General features: G+C 33.3%; 1 protein-coding gene across 1 annotated transcript in view; it reads right to left on the bottom strand.

Moving 5' to 3' along the window:
• LOC129231385 (F-actin-capping protein subunit alpha-like) overlaps positions 1-10,739 on the bottom strand; it is a 65,704-nt gene extending 54,965 nt beyond the window's left edge. Inside the window, exon 1 of the mRNA XM_054865682.1 lies at positions 10,620-10,739. Coding sequence (XP_054721657.1) covers positions 10,620-10,661 — 42 coding nt within the window. The 5' untranslated portion in view covers positions 10,662-10,739. The remainder of the gene's footprint in view (positions 1-10,619) is intronic.
• Between the last annotated feature and the right edge of the window lie 3,993 nt (positions 10,740-14,732).

Below are 14,732 nucleotides of genomic sequence, written 5' to 3'. Positions count from 1 at the left end.
TCCTTGTCTTCAACCACCAATTAGTAATTTCAACCTATAATTAATCTGCTTTTAAACTGCACCAAGGCGGCGCAACTGAAGCCCAGAAGAGGCCCATGTACCTGATCGCCTAATCCCAAAGTGATGATGAACATCTCCCCCCCTCACAATACATATAGGCATGTAATCCTAGTTCACTAAATTCAGGTAGTAAACTAGGATTACATGCCCAAAAAAATGAGTGTCTTCGGGAAAGAGCGGAAATGTTGCTGCAAAATTCCAAAGTTTTTCTTAAAGCGAAATTTACTTTTAATCCTTTAATTGGAGCTCACATGAATGAACAACCAACCATGTAATGGACGGGTCAAAATAGAACAGTGGTACAACCAGAAAGGATGTTTAAAGCCCGAGCCCCATAGAATGTTTGTGTTGAATGTTTTTTAAAACTATTCTTGATTATTGATGAGAAGACGTCTTTCGAAAACAAAGTAATTTTTAGAAATTAATAGTAATGTTACGGGAAAATCTTAATTTCTTTTAAAAATAAATCTTTGAATAAAAAATATTCAAAAGTAACAGCTTATTGATCAGCAATCGCCCCCGCCCCCCCCCCCCCCCCCTACTCTGTCCTATTTTTTCTCTTTTTTTCCCTAGTTTGTCTAAAAATAAGAAAGTTATCAAAATGTTGCTCCTACGAAGAGCCCCCCCCCCCCCCCCCCACACACTGGAAGCATTATGGAGCATTTGACATTTCATTTTCAGGTTTCAATTTCGCGAATTTTCCAGGGGAAAGCCCCCAATTACCGAACAACATCAAAAATCGCTTAAAATTACGTTTTTGGAGTTTTAATTTCAAAAAATTACTGGCCCTAATATTACAAAATAATGGTCTTACAACCACGTTTTAAGACTTGAATTTCAGAAAATATTCGGGCAAGGGTCCCTATGCCACCATACCAAAATATCATTAGTAGTTTGGTTTTTTAAAGTATACTTAATTTTTTTTTAAAGTGGAATAGCCCCTGATTATAAAACATTGCTTTAGTTTTTAGCAAAATAATTTTGAAAATTTTACCAGGGAAGTGCTTCAGAACCTCCTTCCCGTAAAATCTTCAACGTTTTTCTAAAATTGCGTTTTTCAACTTCAATGTTGAAAGCAGGGGGAGGAGGAATTGATTTCAACCTATAAAAAAAATCGATCGGGGACAGTCGTTGAGCTCCATCCGTTACCCTAACGTCGATAAAGGTCAAGATTTACGGTCGCCACTCGCCACGTGGCGACTTAGTTTTCAGAATTGGCGACCCCAAAAAATTTCTACAGTCGCCAAATTTTTTGGGGGTTATTTTTATTTTAGATCCTAAGAAAAGAATTCCACACCACTCCACAGATGAATCAGTACAATAAGGATTCACCGATAGAGACCGTACTCCGACTGAATGTTGTTTATTTTACAAAGCTTCCATGTTCTTTCTCACTGCCTGCCTGTATGTTGGTTATTTTACGTTGCTTGAATGTTCCTCTTACGCGATTCAGGGCATGTAAAATAAGCAAGAATACAGTGAATTTGGAAGCCATTTGCACAAGATTAGAGCGTTTGCTCCTTTGTCTTGACTCTTTGTTTTTCAAGTAATTAGCGTACTATAATCATGATTCACAAGAAGAAATCATTATATTTTAGATTATATTCCAGATTAACTTTGATTATGCCTTCAAAGTAATTACCTTTTTACGTTTTTAGTTTAGTTGTTCAAATGGTATATTAAATTCAAACTTTATTTTTTTTTTACATCGTATTATATACGGCCTCGGGTTATACGAAGCTTTTTTTTTTCTTCAGGCCCATTTTAGAACTTGCAGATTATAGGCCGCAGGAATATACGTTTATTAACAGGGTTCGTACCAGAAAAACCTGGAATTGTCAGGGAAAATGACATAAATAAAAGTGTCAGGGAAATTTCAAATTTTGCCCCCCAAAATTTTTTTCCAATTTTTCCCCAGGGAATTTCGTACCTTGAGTTCTAATCTTCCTTTTTATCGATGTTTCCCGGGAAAAAAAAAAAAAAAAAAGCAAACGTTTTGAGGCAAAATGAAGCTGGCAATAAAATAAAAAAAGCGACCAAAAAAAAAAAAAAAAACTTCCGCGGACGCCATTTTTGCCCCTCAGTAGTTCCAAAGAAAAAAAAATTCCTAGGGTGAACAGGAATTATGCACAAATTTAACGGGAGAAGAACATTTTCCTGCATCTAAAGCACAAGCCTGCGGATGGTAGGGTCAATTGGAAAAATCGTTTTTTTAATCGAAATGTCTTTTCAGCTATGAATGAAACATAGTCGCCATTTTTGGTCATTCATAAGATGAAAGTAGACGCCGATGCTGAAATGCCTAAGTTTCCAGAAGCAAAACAGAATTGGATGTTTTCTTTAACTGCAAACTAATGAAAACAACGCAAAACACGCTAAAACTTTTTTTTTAGTTTTATTTTAAATACGTAATTTCCTTGAGAAATGAAAAAATTTTGTTCTTAAAACTAATCTTATCCTCATTGCTTAGGACGCAAATGTGCTAAAAACTTTTAAACTGAATTGTAGTTTCACGAAGATTTATTATTTTTAAATTGTTTTCAGGCCAAAAAATTATTTCTTAATTTTTGTCGTAGCCGCCATATTTGGTCATTCCCAAGATGGCAGTACACAAGACTTTTTAAGTGCATAAGTTTCCGAAAATGGCATTAGATGTTTATTGCAATGCAAACTACTGATAACAACGCAAAATGTGCCCTTTTTTCCGGGTAATTCGTAATTATTTTCTGGAAAAATGCAAAATTTTATTTCCAGAACATTTTCTTAAATTCTAACTGATTTAGACGCTTATGTGCTAAAAACTGACTATTTTGTCTTAATTGTAGTTTTTTAAGGATTAATTATTATTTATAACTACTTTTATGCTACAAATTCAAAAATCTACTCATGAAAATATTATGCAAATTTTGACGCTTAAAATAAAAAATAAATAAAATTAAAAAAAAAAAAAAAACAAAAAAGAAAAACAAAAAAAGCACCATATTGTATGTTTTTTTACATAAAACCTCGAAGGTCATTCTGATCCTATTTGACTCCCAACTAACTCAAACAGCCTTTATTCTGAAAATCGTCAAAATAGGAAGACAAATTAATTAATTTAAAACTTGAAAAGGCAACTTGTTTTTGACCGCACAAAGCCCCCACTCCTCCCGCGCCCCGTTTTATCATTCCTTTGCCATAATCAATGTTCCATGTTGTCCCATAAATCCTGTATTTCATTAGAAATCCTATACATCATTAAAAATAGAAAGAAAGAAAACTATATTTCTATAAACTATATCTTATACATATTTCTGCTGTGATGTGGACGCTAATACTCGTGATCAATTAGGAATACGTTCCATTGAAATTCGTTTAAACAACGGAGGCTAGATTCTATTTATTAGATGTAATTTTTTAATCATCAATCGCATCAGATTAAAATATAAGCCAAATAGCCAGTCCTTTCATCGTTTTCCTTTCATAGTCATCCTAACATGGAGACGCTGCGTACGGAACGTGGTCGCCATGTTTGATCATGTTTATCTAATTTTTTTTTTCTATTCCCTTCGTCCTAATTTTCTTGCAATTAATTCTTTTCATTAAACTAGTTACCTGAAAAGTGCATGTTGATTTTTACTGCCATGGCATTTGCAATGACCTACAAAAAGATTTTAAAGAAATTTGTTGTTGTTTTTATGGGAAATTCTTTTTTTTTCACTGTGGGACCATGGTACTGTGTACACTACTTAATTTTTGGTTTAATATTTTTTTTTTCTTATGAAACTTTAAATGGATGGAATGAACCATTTGCTTCAGGAACTCCCAACCTTCACCCAATGCTTCTTATATTTCCATGATTAATATAATTTATATTTCTTGTTTGCATTCTTTTAGCACCACTTTCATAATATTTGTTTCAAAAAATAAATTGAAATCCCCCCCCCCCCCCCTTCTCGTACTAGAGCGCTGTTTTCGAAACCCGGTAAAACTGGTGGCCACCAAGTTTTTTGAGTCTAGTGGCCATTGGCCACTTGAAAATTTTCTGAATCTTGAGGTCTAAACGTCGATAAAATTTGGCCTACAATCGCGTCTTTAAAGCTTCAAGTTCTAGAAATTCCGCTGAGATCCCTGTACCTTTTGTCACCCTAACATCAACGAAGAAAGTCTAAAATTGTGTTTTGGAAGCTAAAAGTTTCAACAATTTTCCGGGAGAGAACCCCCGGACCCCCCTTTTCTATCAGTTTTACATTTTTCTTATCTTTTTCGATGTGCCCCCTCCTCCCTCCTATTTTTTTCTGGTTGCGTCACTGAAATAGAATATTACTTTGGTTCAGGGCATAGGTCACTAATAGCAAGGTGTACAGATTCTTCATTCCTAGGATCCTGGAAAACAACTTCGGAAAAAAACAAAAATCATTTCCAAAGTACAGAATTCCTTGAACTTTCTAACTAGTTCATGGAATTATTCGGGAATTAAAACCAACGCAACTTAGAAAACGGTATCCACACTTTAGGATTACAAAATGTAAGCAAAACTGTTTGGTGCCAGTGATCATGCAAACTATAAATACAACAACAAAGGAGTATCAGCATTTTTTTTTTTTTTTTTGGGAAAGAGTGATACTTCTCCGGATGTATGTGCGCATTACTCTTTGTAGCTCTATTCTGTTTAAACTGAGTAATGTACATTGCGTTAAAAGTTATGATTTCTTAAATTCATTTAGTTTTTGAAAAAGTAAATTTTTTTTAGAATTTTAGTTGGATGGCAAAACATGAATCGAATAAATTTCCCTTGAAAAAAAAGTTTGCCCCCCTACTTTACGTGGCCAAGTCACGCCTCTGGATTTACGAATAACATTGCATGGCAAAACCGGTTTCTTCGTATCTTACAGAATTTTTTCATGCTTATCGTGGAGATAGCTGCATCAGTATCCAACTCTATCTTTGTGGGATACCCGTCAATTTCGATATCTGAAAGAATTGGAGATCTATTTCCTTTTAGCTGCGGGGCATAGAATGAAAGTTGTTCTGTTTCAGGCTGAGATTCTTCATTCAGGAGAATAATTTATTTATTCTTCTTGGGACCCTTTTTAATGTCCTGTTTAGATTTGAAACACTTTCTGCAAATGTCCCTGTTTTGTACAGTAATTACAGGTACTGTTCTTAAATCTACAGTTTGCACTACTGTGGTTGTTTTTCCCACAACGATAAGTCTTGTGTTTTCACTATTTTTGTTTTCTTTTGGCAATCTTTAGATTTGGGTTTTAGTGCATTAATTGAAATAAACTTCTCATTTCCAATCAAATCTTTAGCACCTTTGAATGCTTTCTCCATTGCCAGAGCGATATTCAAAGTAGTTTCCAAATCAATATCATTTTTCTCCTCGAAAATTCTGTTCAGTATTCGACTATTCCTTAATCCACTTACGAACACATCCCGTCGTAGCATAATATTCAGCACATCATCTGGATACAAACAAGGAACGGCAAGTGAGCGTAATTCTGCCAAATAGCGCGAAATGGATTCAATTTCCTGCTGCTTTCGATTTAGAAATGCATGTCGTGCCAGGGGCGTAGCTAAGGGGGGGGTTTGGGGACAAACCCCCCCCCCCCCCCCCCCGAAAAGTTAGTCTCAAAAAAAAAAGAGAAAAAGAAGAGAGAAGAGAAAGAAAAAAAAAGAAGAAAAGGAAAAAATTCCAAACGATTATATATATATATATAAAAGAAGTAACCCCCCCCCCCCCGAAAGTCGGGTCTAGCTACGTCACTGTGTCGTGCAGGGATTATTAATGGCTTTGGATTCCAATGTTTACTTAAAATTGTCCACAAATCATTGAAATTTTTATCGGCAGGCTTGACTGGAATGATAAGACTTGTCAATAAGGTAAACAATTTCGACGATAAACATGAAAGGAATACCTTCCCTCGCTTTTCATCAGAAATGTTCTGAACATCTAAAAAAGCTATAAATCTGTCAATATATGAATCCCATGACTCAACAGATTCGTCATATTTTTCAAACTGCAGGTTGACATTTTTGTTCTGAGGATTCGGAACAGTTTTGTTTTTACTATGAATTTTCAGCATATCCATCAGGGCATTATTTTGTTCGATCAATTTCTGGATAATTTCATCCCTATTTCCTTCTGCCATTTTCTGATGATTAATATAGAACTAATTTCAGCAATATAAACAGTTCTTAAAAAGAAAATTACTTCCTATCTGTTACGTTCGATAGAGAACAATAGTGATAGGTTCGCTTTTGGCAGCGTGAGTTCTTTGCCTTTAATAATCACTTGTCGCTGTGTGTTGTCTGTATCACTGTAACTATTCATTTAGAATAATTTTGAATCATAACTTTATTTACACGGAAAGGACGAGATATTTGTAAAAAGAACGTTTCGGAAATACTTTACATGGATGGATATTTTCATTCGACATTACAGTTAAAGATACAAAGTTTTTTTTTACAATACTGCGATTACATTTACACTTATGTTTACAAATATATTGTACTAATGAGGAACTCTTATCTCTTTTTAACATGGGAGAAACTTGTAGTGACCCTCTACAGCTTAAGGTAGGTGAATTGATTATTTCAGAAAGGGCTAAATCCAACTAATGCAATTTTCCAGGAATCAATAAAAAGTGATTATTTCATTCAGAAATGAACTGAATTCTATGAAATTTTTTTTTGACTAATCTAGCCACAAGTAGGATCATTACCTCACCTTAAATTACGGTTCATTTCGTCACTGAAATTAACTAATTTTTTTTTCTAACTTAGACTTATGCCCTTTCTGCAATAAATATCCAGAAAGACTAGTTTAGAGTGATGAAAATGTAAATCAAATGAAACAGATTTGTTTCAAACTGACTTATGATAGTAAAAAATGATATAACAAAGTAACAAAAATAATTAGTGCAATCCGTATTCATAAATTCGTTATCTTAAGAAAATACATCGTGTATTTTCCTTTTTCTCTCATCTTGTTTTAGTGAAATAATAAAGTCTGGAGTAACAACATTAAAACAAATACAAAAACTAACAAACTAAGATAAAACGCAAAAGCTTTACAAGCGTGTAAAATCATATTCATCAAATACATCCTCCATGGAAATTATTTCTATTTATCTATTTTTCTTTCCTTCTCTTGTCTAGTTTTGTGTACCAAGTTCCGTGTACATACGAGTATTAGTATGACTCCAACAATATGAAAATTCCCCTTTGTATTCAATATTGGCAAAGGTAGTTCAGCACACAAGCGTTACTTTGCAATATTCTCTTGAAAAAAGTAAATAAAATAGCTAGCCTGAAACCATTCTCATTTGATTTTCTATCCAATATTTAACCATCATGAATGTTTGATAGTTGCAAATATTTATCGCCCAGTAGAATCTTTGTCCAAAATCTCAATTTGGGGGATAAGTCCTCTTAAAAAACGAAGGGCCCTGTTTTAGCAGTTACAGATTTCATTGTTTTCAACAGATGTGACGGTGAATCTTGATGTTATTTCGGAATTTCACTTTATAAGAGATAAGAATTCACATGGTAATAATTGGTCATTTTTGTTTAACATTCATTTTGCTGTCCTAAAATCCCAGTCACAAAGGACAAACAAATGTTCTTTCATAGGAAAATCATCAGCAATCTTATCAAATTTTGTTATTTCCAGGAAAAGTCTCCTGCAGTATTGTTTTTATTTTGACCTGTGCATATCTCCCTGAAAGCATACAGTTTTTTTTACAGTTCCAAGAGTGATTTTAATGAAATCCCTGAGAAATTAGCGAATTTCATTCCGATTCCGTAATTTTGATCCCCCTAACCCCCTGAACCTACCATTACCGAAATTATCTAGATCAAAGGAGTTATTCGTTTTTACTTCATTACGCATAAAAATCTAGTTCTTCTATTGCCTCTTACTATTTCTTCCTTCACGTTTAGTGCAGAAAGGGCGTAAGTCCAGGACTTATGCCCTTTCTGCACTAAATGAAAATCGTGACCCCTAAATAAAGTGCTTTGTTGTACAGTGGACTCTCTTCTGAACACTCAAGGGACTGAACAAAAATGTTCAGATTATGGAGGTGTTTATTATAGAGGGAGACTGGAAAATGCATATGTATTTGCCGGGACATCAAAATGTGTTCAGAATATTGGGGTGTTCACATTAGAGAGTGTTCAGATAGAGGGACTCCACGGTACAAGGATTGACTTCCCTGCTACACTAGTTGATGCCAGTACATACAAATATGGAAAAACCACAGCTAACTCAATTTTGAAAGTAAAAGCGACTTATGCCCTTTCTGCAATAATGATTATTCCAACGATTTTTTGGCTTATAATGGCTCTTGCTATTTCCCTTGTCCAGTATTACAATCCACCTGCTTTGAATTCCTTTCTTTTGTCCGTCTTATCCAAGTCTGAAACCTGTACCTTTCAGAACTTATCCACTCGCCCCCCGGCATTTTTAGAGTTCTACACATCTTTACTTCCAGGATTTACTGATATACAAATATTAAGGAATGTTACAATGTTTAGTAACAATTATTTGCAAACATGAGTAAAAAATAAAGGAGCAAATTAATCGATAAACATCAGCAGTCAATATTGAGAATTTTAACAAGTAACCAAATCTATCAAAATTGGTTGATAAAACTCAGTCTTATCCATCCAATTGATAATTTTCATTTCATTGCATTTCACTGAAATTTAAACAATTGCTTTAATTTTTGTACCACAATTACTTTTTTGTTAATTCATCATTTTGTTTGATATTCATACATAATATCCAGCTAATTGTATAGAATTTTGTTTTAGCACTAGGGCCAAGTTGTTTCTACACTGTTTGCAGTTTTCCTAGATTACTTTTTAAACCTATATTTTGATAGAATTATATTTATTTGTATACTGCTGAACAAAATGTTTCTTTAGTTTTGCTGCTTAAATGGTCGAATTTTTTCCAGATCTTTCTTTTTACGGCTACATCATTTTTTATTATAGAAAATTATTAGCCACATACATCAAAAGTACTTTACATTGATCTTAAAAAATTTGAGGGGAATTGATAGGAATAGATTCAATAATAATGATTTTTGCATCATTGGGTTTTGATAATAATGTCTTATCTTACAATTTAGAAAAATATTACTGTAGCAAATAGTTTACTTTCATAAAAAATAAGTAATAAAATTTAACATTATTAAAGCACAAAACTGTAAGAGCCCTTTTTTACATACTCATCATCATCAATTCACCATATAGTAAGAGTTCTCAAACTATTTTAATTACTAACTATCAAATTATTTTTGTTGCATCTCATGAGATAGTTAGTTTGAATAGAATTCTAAACACAAAAAATGAGGTTGATTTATAACTCTCAAAGTGACAGCTGAAGTTTAAAGAAATCCCATTCTCCCTTTTTAATGGATAGCTTGCAAATGAAAATGTTTCTTAAGCACAATAATGAAAGAGGTGGAAATAATAGCATTTTATGGTGAATCATTATATTAAAACTTAAAATAGACGTGCATTTGAAGAAAATATATAATGAACATCACTGCTTAAAATCAAATAAACAATCTATTTTCCTTTCCCCCAAAACATACTCTAGCACATTGAAACTAACCACTCCACACATTTATATTAATGATAAAATGACATTAACCATCCCACTCATTTTTTATATCAAAGAAATGCAATACAAATGAGTTTTATAAAAATCAAACTCTATTGTAAATCATGTCTACACAACAAATAACATTTTCACTTTCATAATGAAATAAATCATTTCTAATGTGATAAAATTTGAACCTTTGTCATAAATCTTAAAATAAAAAAAAAATAAAAAAAAGATGAGAGAATAACAATAGATCACCAACCATAACAGCGGTAGATAACAGGCATATGAGGAGAAAAAGGTCTATCTACATTGCAGTTAAAATTACTGTACATATAAAAGCAAAATGATTCACACCTTACTCTGCTACTAATACTAAACAAAGAGATATGAAACCCGTTTGACGAGTAATTATCTTTTCTGATACTACAAAATACAAAATCCCATAGGTATCTGTTGTGTATATTATTGACAACAAAGCGGATTTTTAATTGAATTTCCACGCATAAAATGTCATTTTGATCTTATAATGAATCTCTAACTACTCAAATTATGCGAAAATTCCGCGGTCGAAAAAAAAATGGACACTCAAAACTAGAAAAACTAGCCGAGTTGAAAGTATGCACACATCGTAACCCACTTGGCGAGAAATCGCCTTCTTGGTGAACAATTAAAATTAGTTACATTACGTTCGTTTATCGGATATACATTCTGAATAGCTAATTAAAGACCGGCAGGTCTCTTTTTCGTCAAATATAACAGAAATAAGGACTTCAATTGTTAATGAATTGGAAATGTCACGGAGAAACTTCAAAAGCGCAACATACGAAAACATCAACCGTCGTTAGTTTCAAATTCATTTTGATACAATGGATCGATGGAAAGTAAAGCAATTTAAAGGGACATTTGTTATATTGCATATACCGATAGGTATTGCTATTAGATTTGAAAAAAACCTCACCTTTTCGGGATCCGTAATAGGCTCCTCAAACTCTAAAGCCATCTCACACTTTCTGTCAGTGTGGAAAAATACATTCACGCCTCAATTGAGTAGAGTTTAGAGGACAAACAGCGTTTTTCCTCCTCGCCGTTTTGCTAAGTTTTTGATTATTAAATAATCATGAAAAACATCAAATAATATTTATTTTGTTTTATTACACGTCGCAGATTAATTAGACGATGTATTGAAACTTTTACTTTTATTTAAAAAAAAAAAAATCCACTGTTTCCGATTACCGATAGTTTTCCTCCACGCATAAATTCATTAACGGCCATGATGCTTGTTTTTTCTACTACTTTTGTCACAATAACTGCCTCCAATCATGTTTCAACTCTAGGATGATAAATGTCAAGAAAAGCGTCCAGTGTTGAACGTTATTTTCGAAAACATGTATTTATTTTGAGAAAATTTGGTTTTTTACGTTTTGAGGTGTTACAATCGTAATAAATATTTTTTAATATTATGGGTTTACTATTGGGTTTTCTTTTGCTGTCTCTCCAATACCCAAATCATTCCTGGATTTGGGGACACATCCCCAGTTTTTTGTTTAACATTCTTCCATACTGGTTACCATATCGTTATAGGAATTTCAGGGAACGTTGAAAATTATGCGAAACCGTAGCATATAGCTTCATATTCTCTTCAGTGTCGCAAAAATCAAACTAAACTTCAAATGATTGTTTTACCGGAACATGACGCAAACAATTAATTTAGTTAAGCGAAAAAAACTAATACAATTAATTTTTAATTATTAGAACCTCAGCAATTAACACTTTAGAATCAGAATATCCAGACCCCCTCTTGATTTACTTCTCTTAACGTCATCAGAAATTGACTAAAACTGTTTTTAAGTGATAAATTTCGTAAACATTCCACGAGAGATTTGCAACTCTGAACGTCTGAACTTTCTTTGACTGCATACAATATTATTCTTTTCATCTGTAAATTTTGTGGCTACATTATTTTTTTTTTTTTTTTGGCTGAGACCTTAGCTGCCCCCCCCCCCCCCCGAGGAAAAGTCTATTTCCTCCCATTACGCTCTCCAAGAAAATTTTCATTTAGTTTTTAAAACGCAGTTTTTTGATAATCTTTGATAATGTTAAGGACAGGAGACGTTTAGGGGCTCTCCCTCGGTAATTTTTCGAAATCTAAGTTCCACAAACGCAATAGTAGATGATCTTCAATGATATTAACAGGGGCGTCTCTCACCCGGAATTTTAAAGAAATTGAAGTCATAAAAAAAGAAATTTTAGATGAACTTTGATGACATTAAGGGGAGTGGATGCCCAGGGATCTACCAAAAATTTTTCAAATAGAAGTCCTAAAAACAAAATTTTATACAATCTCCAGTAATGGGTAGAGAGCGCTTGGGGATTTGGGTGGTAAAAGGGCTCTAAATTGAAGTTTTTTGAAATTGACGTCCTGGGTATGTAATTGTAGGCAATCTCTGATGACGATTGTGCAAAACATACGGTTCGGGAACCCGGATCTCCAGGGGCGTAGCTAAGGGGGGGGGTTGGGGACACCCCCCCCCCCGAAACGTTAGTCTCAAAAAAAAAGGGAAAAAGAAGAGAGAAAAGAAAGAAAAAAAAAGAAGAAAAAGAAAAAAAATCAAAACGACATTTTTCTGAGTAACAAAGGTAAAAAATTCACTTCGCTCCCCCCCCCCCCAATGCCATTGAAAATCTGCTCCATGTGTGACCCTCAAGCATAAAGACGCCTCCCTCTGCTGCGACAATTTTTTGATAATTGAGTGAAATTTGACACTTCGCTTTAGAAATGAGATTGATTTATTAAATCCACGTATATGCAGCCTTTCTTTTTCATAGATTCTGCAAATTGTTAAATATGTTTAATTTTATGAGCCGCGCAGTAGGAATATTGCATACAGTCGAATCTATATATATCGAATTTCACATTAAAGAAAAAAAATCGAGATAAAAAGATTTTGAGATACGGGGGCTTTAAGAAACTTTTTATAGAAGTTTTAAATATGATGGTGAAAATTTGAAATCGATACTAAAGACAATATGGGCTCTTGATTAAAATTCCTCTTTATTAGTTTTGTTAGGTATTTATTCTATTATTACATTGTTAAGTGCTTTATTGCGAGTTTAAGGAATCATTTTGACAGTAAAAGAAACTTTAAGCATATCTTTTTCAAGAAAGTCTTTTATTGCTTTTTGGTCCCTGATTTTTTTTTTGATTCATTATTTATCCTCTTGAGGTTAGCAATTGTTGCAAATCTAACTAGGCCAGTATTCTACGGTTTTCCTTTTTTCATCAATTGAAAAAAACTTATACTATCTTTTCACTCCTATCGTTTCGGTTTTCTAAGGAATCACAATTTTAAGAAAGAGAGCAATCAAAGAACAGTACTAATCCAGATAACAGAGCGAAATGATTTTTAACTTGAATGACCTTTAACCATGAACTTGAAATGTTCATCTTACATGTCAAACCTGTGAATATCACCCATTTACTCTTCTTCCAAGAAAGTGCGCGAAACGAATGTCCTTTGGTTAATCTTTCTGGAAAGCTTATTCGTGGAACGCATTTCTCCTTTTTTTCCACTGCCTCCTCAGCTCTTGAAGACAATTCCTCTGTTTCTGAGTTGAAGAAAATGTTTTTGTTTGCTTCTTTAAAGATCATTGGGCTTCGAAACCGAAAGTGATAGCATAACCGGAATTCGAGACGATAGAGGTTTTTGTTGGTCTGGTCTCGTGTGTGTCATAGATCATAGTCAAAACGACCTTTGCTAACCAGAGTATCCATTGCAATCACATTGATTTTTCCGCCAGTATTTACTACGTATTCCTTTGGAAACGTACAGTCTGTTTAAATTAGTACATTCTAAGTGAAAGTTGTTGCATAATGAAGCGAGCAAAACCGATAACAAGCTTTTTTAAAACCAAACAAAAAAATTAAAATGACGAAAAGGATTACTCTAAAAAGAAAGTTAACGTTGTCTGAAGAAAACGTTCGTCTGAAAAGTACAGTCTGCAAAGCAGCATTAGACCCATAGGACCCTTCTGAAGGTAATTTTATTTTAATTCAAAAGAAAAACTGCGTAGCATTACATGAATAAAATGGTTAAAAACGAAATGAATCTAGATTATTTCTGTTGAAGTATGAAGTATGAAGTGAAAAGGGGGACGCTTGAAACCAGCGCGAGCACCGAGACCACAGGTCTATTGTACTATCCCCGCTTAGGCTACTAAAGAAGCCCAGTAACAGAAATAATAGAGATTATTTATAAGTAACAGAGATTATTTCTGTTAGCTTGGTTCGCATTAAAAAGTAGAAAATAAAAACGACTTCTGTTTATAATACTCGAAAATTGCTGTTGCTCTCTTAAATAGATATTTATGTAAATTCTAAAGCAGCTAATAAAATTAAAAATAAAGACTTGAATGGAGAACAGACTGTATGCATTTGAGCGAATAACTTTCTACCGCCTATATTTCTTCCCTAACTTTTTTTATTCAAATTTTATTAACTGCTTTAGAATTAGCATAAATGTAAATACATAAAAAGCAATATATAAATATAACGATATGAAAAGCAATTTAATTTTTTGCTGGTTATAATTCAAGAAGTCTTTTTTTATTTTTTTTTATTTTATTTCATACTTTTAGTGCAATCCAAGTTGGGTAAAAATAGTCTTTATAGTCTAACCACCAATGAGATTGAAAGTCAAACATCCAGTTTACAGGCGGAAATGAAAGTATCTATTAGCTTTCAGGGATGCCAGCTTTTGTAGATGTGTGTTAGCCTCTAACTTAAGCAGTCATACTGAAATGAACGGCACACGCTCATCAGATATGTGATTTAACCTTGATTTGGATAGACTAGTTTTGACAAGACGCTGCTAGAAAATTTCACTTTAAATTAAATGGAGGGAAAAGAAAAAAAGTTGAATTTTCCAGAACATTAAAAAAAAAAGAAAAAAAGAAATCTTTGCTTTTGTTTTGTTTGACACAAGTATCGGAATTGGGGCACCCCATTCCAAAGTATGTAAGATTCACCTCCCTCTTATTTTTTTTAATACTAAATATATATATATATATATAT

Source organism: Uloborus diversus, chromosome 10 (genome assembly GCF_026930045.1).
Source record: "Uloborus diversus isolate 005 chromosome 10, Udiv.v.3.1, whole genome shotgun sequence".
NCBI classification, from domain to species: Eukaryota; Metazoa; Arthropoda; class Arachnida; order Araneae; family Uloboridae; genus Uloborus; species Uloborus diversus.
Note: the sequence above shows the minus strand (reverse complement) of the source record. Positions and strands in the feature narration are given on the sequence as shown.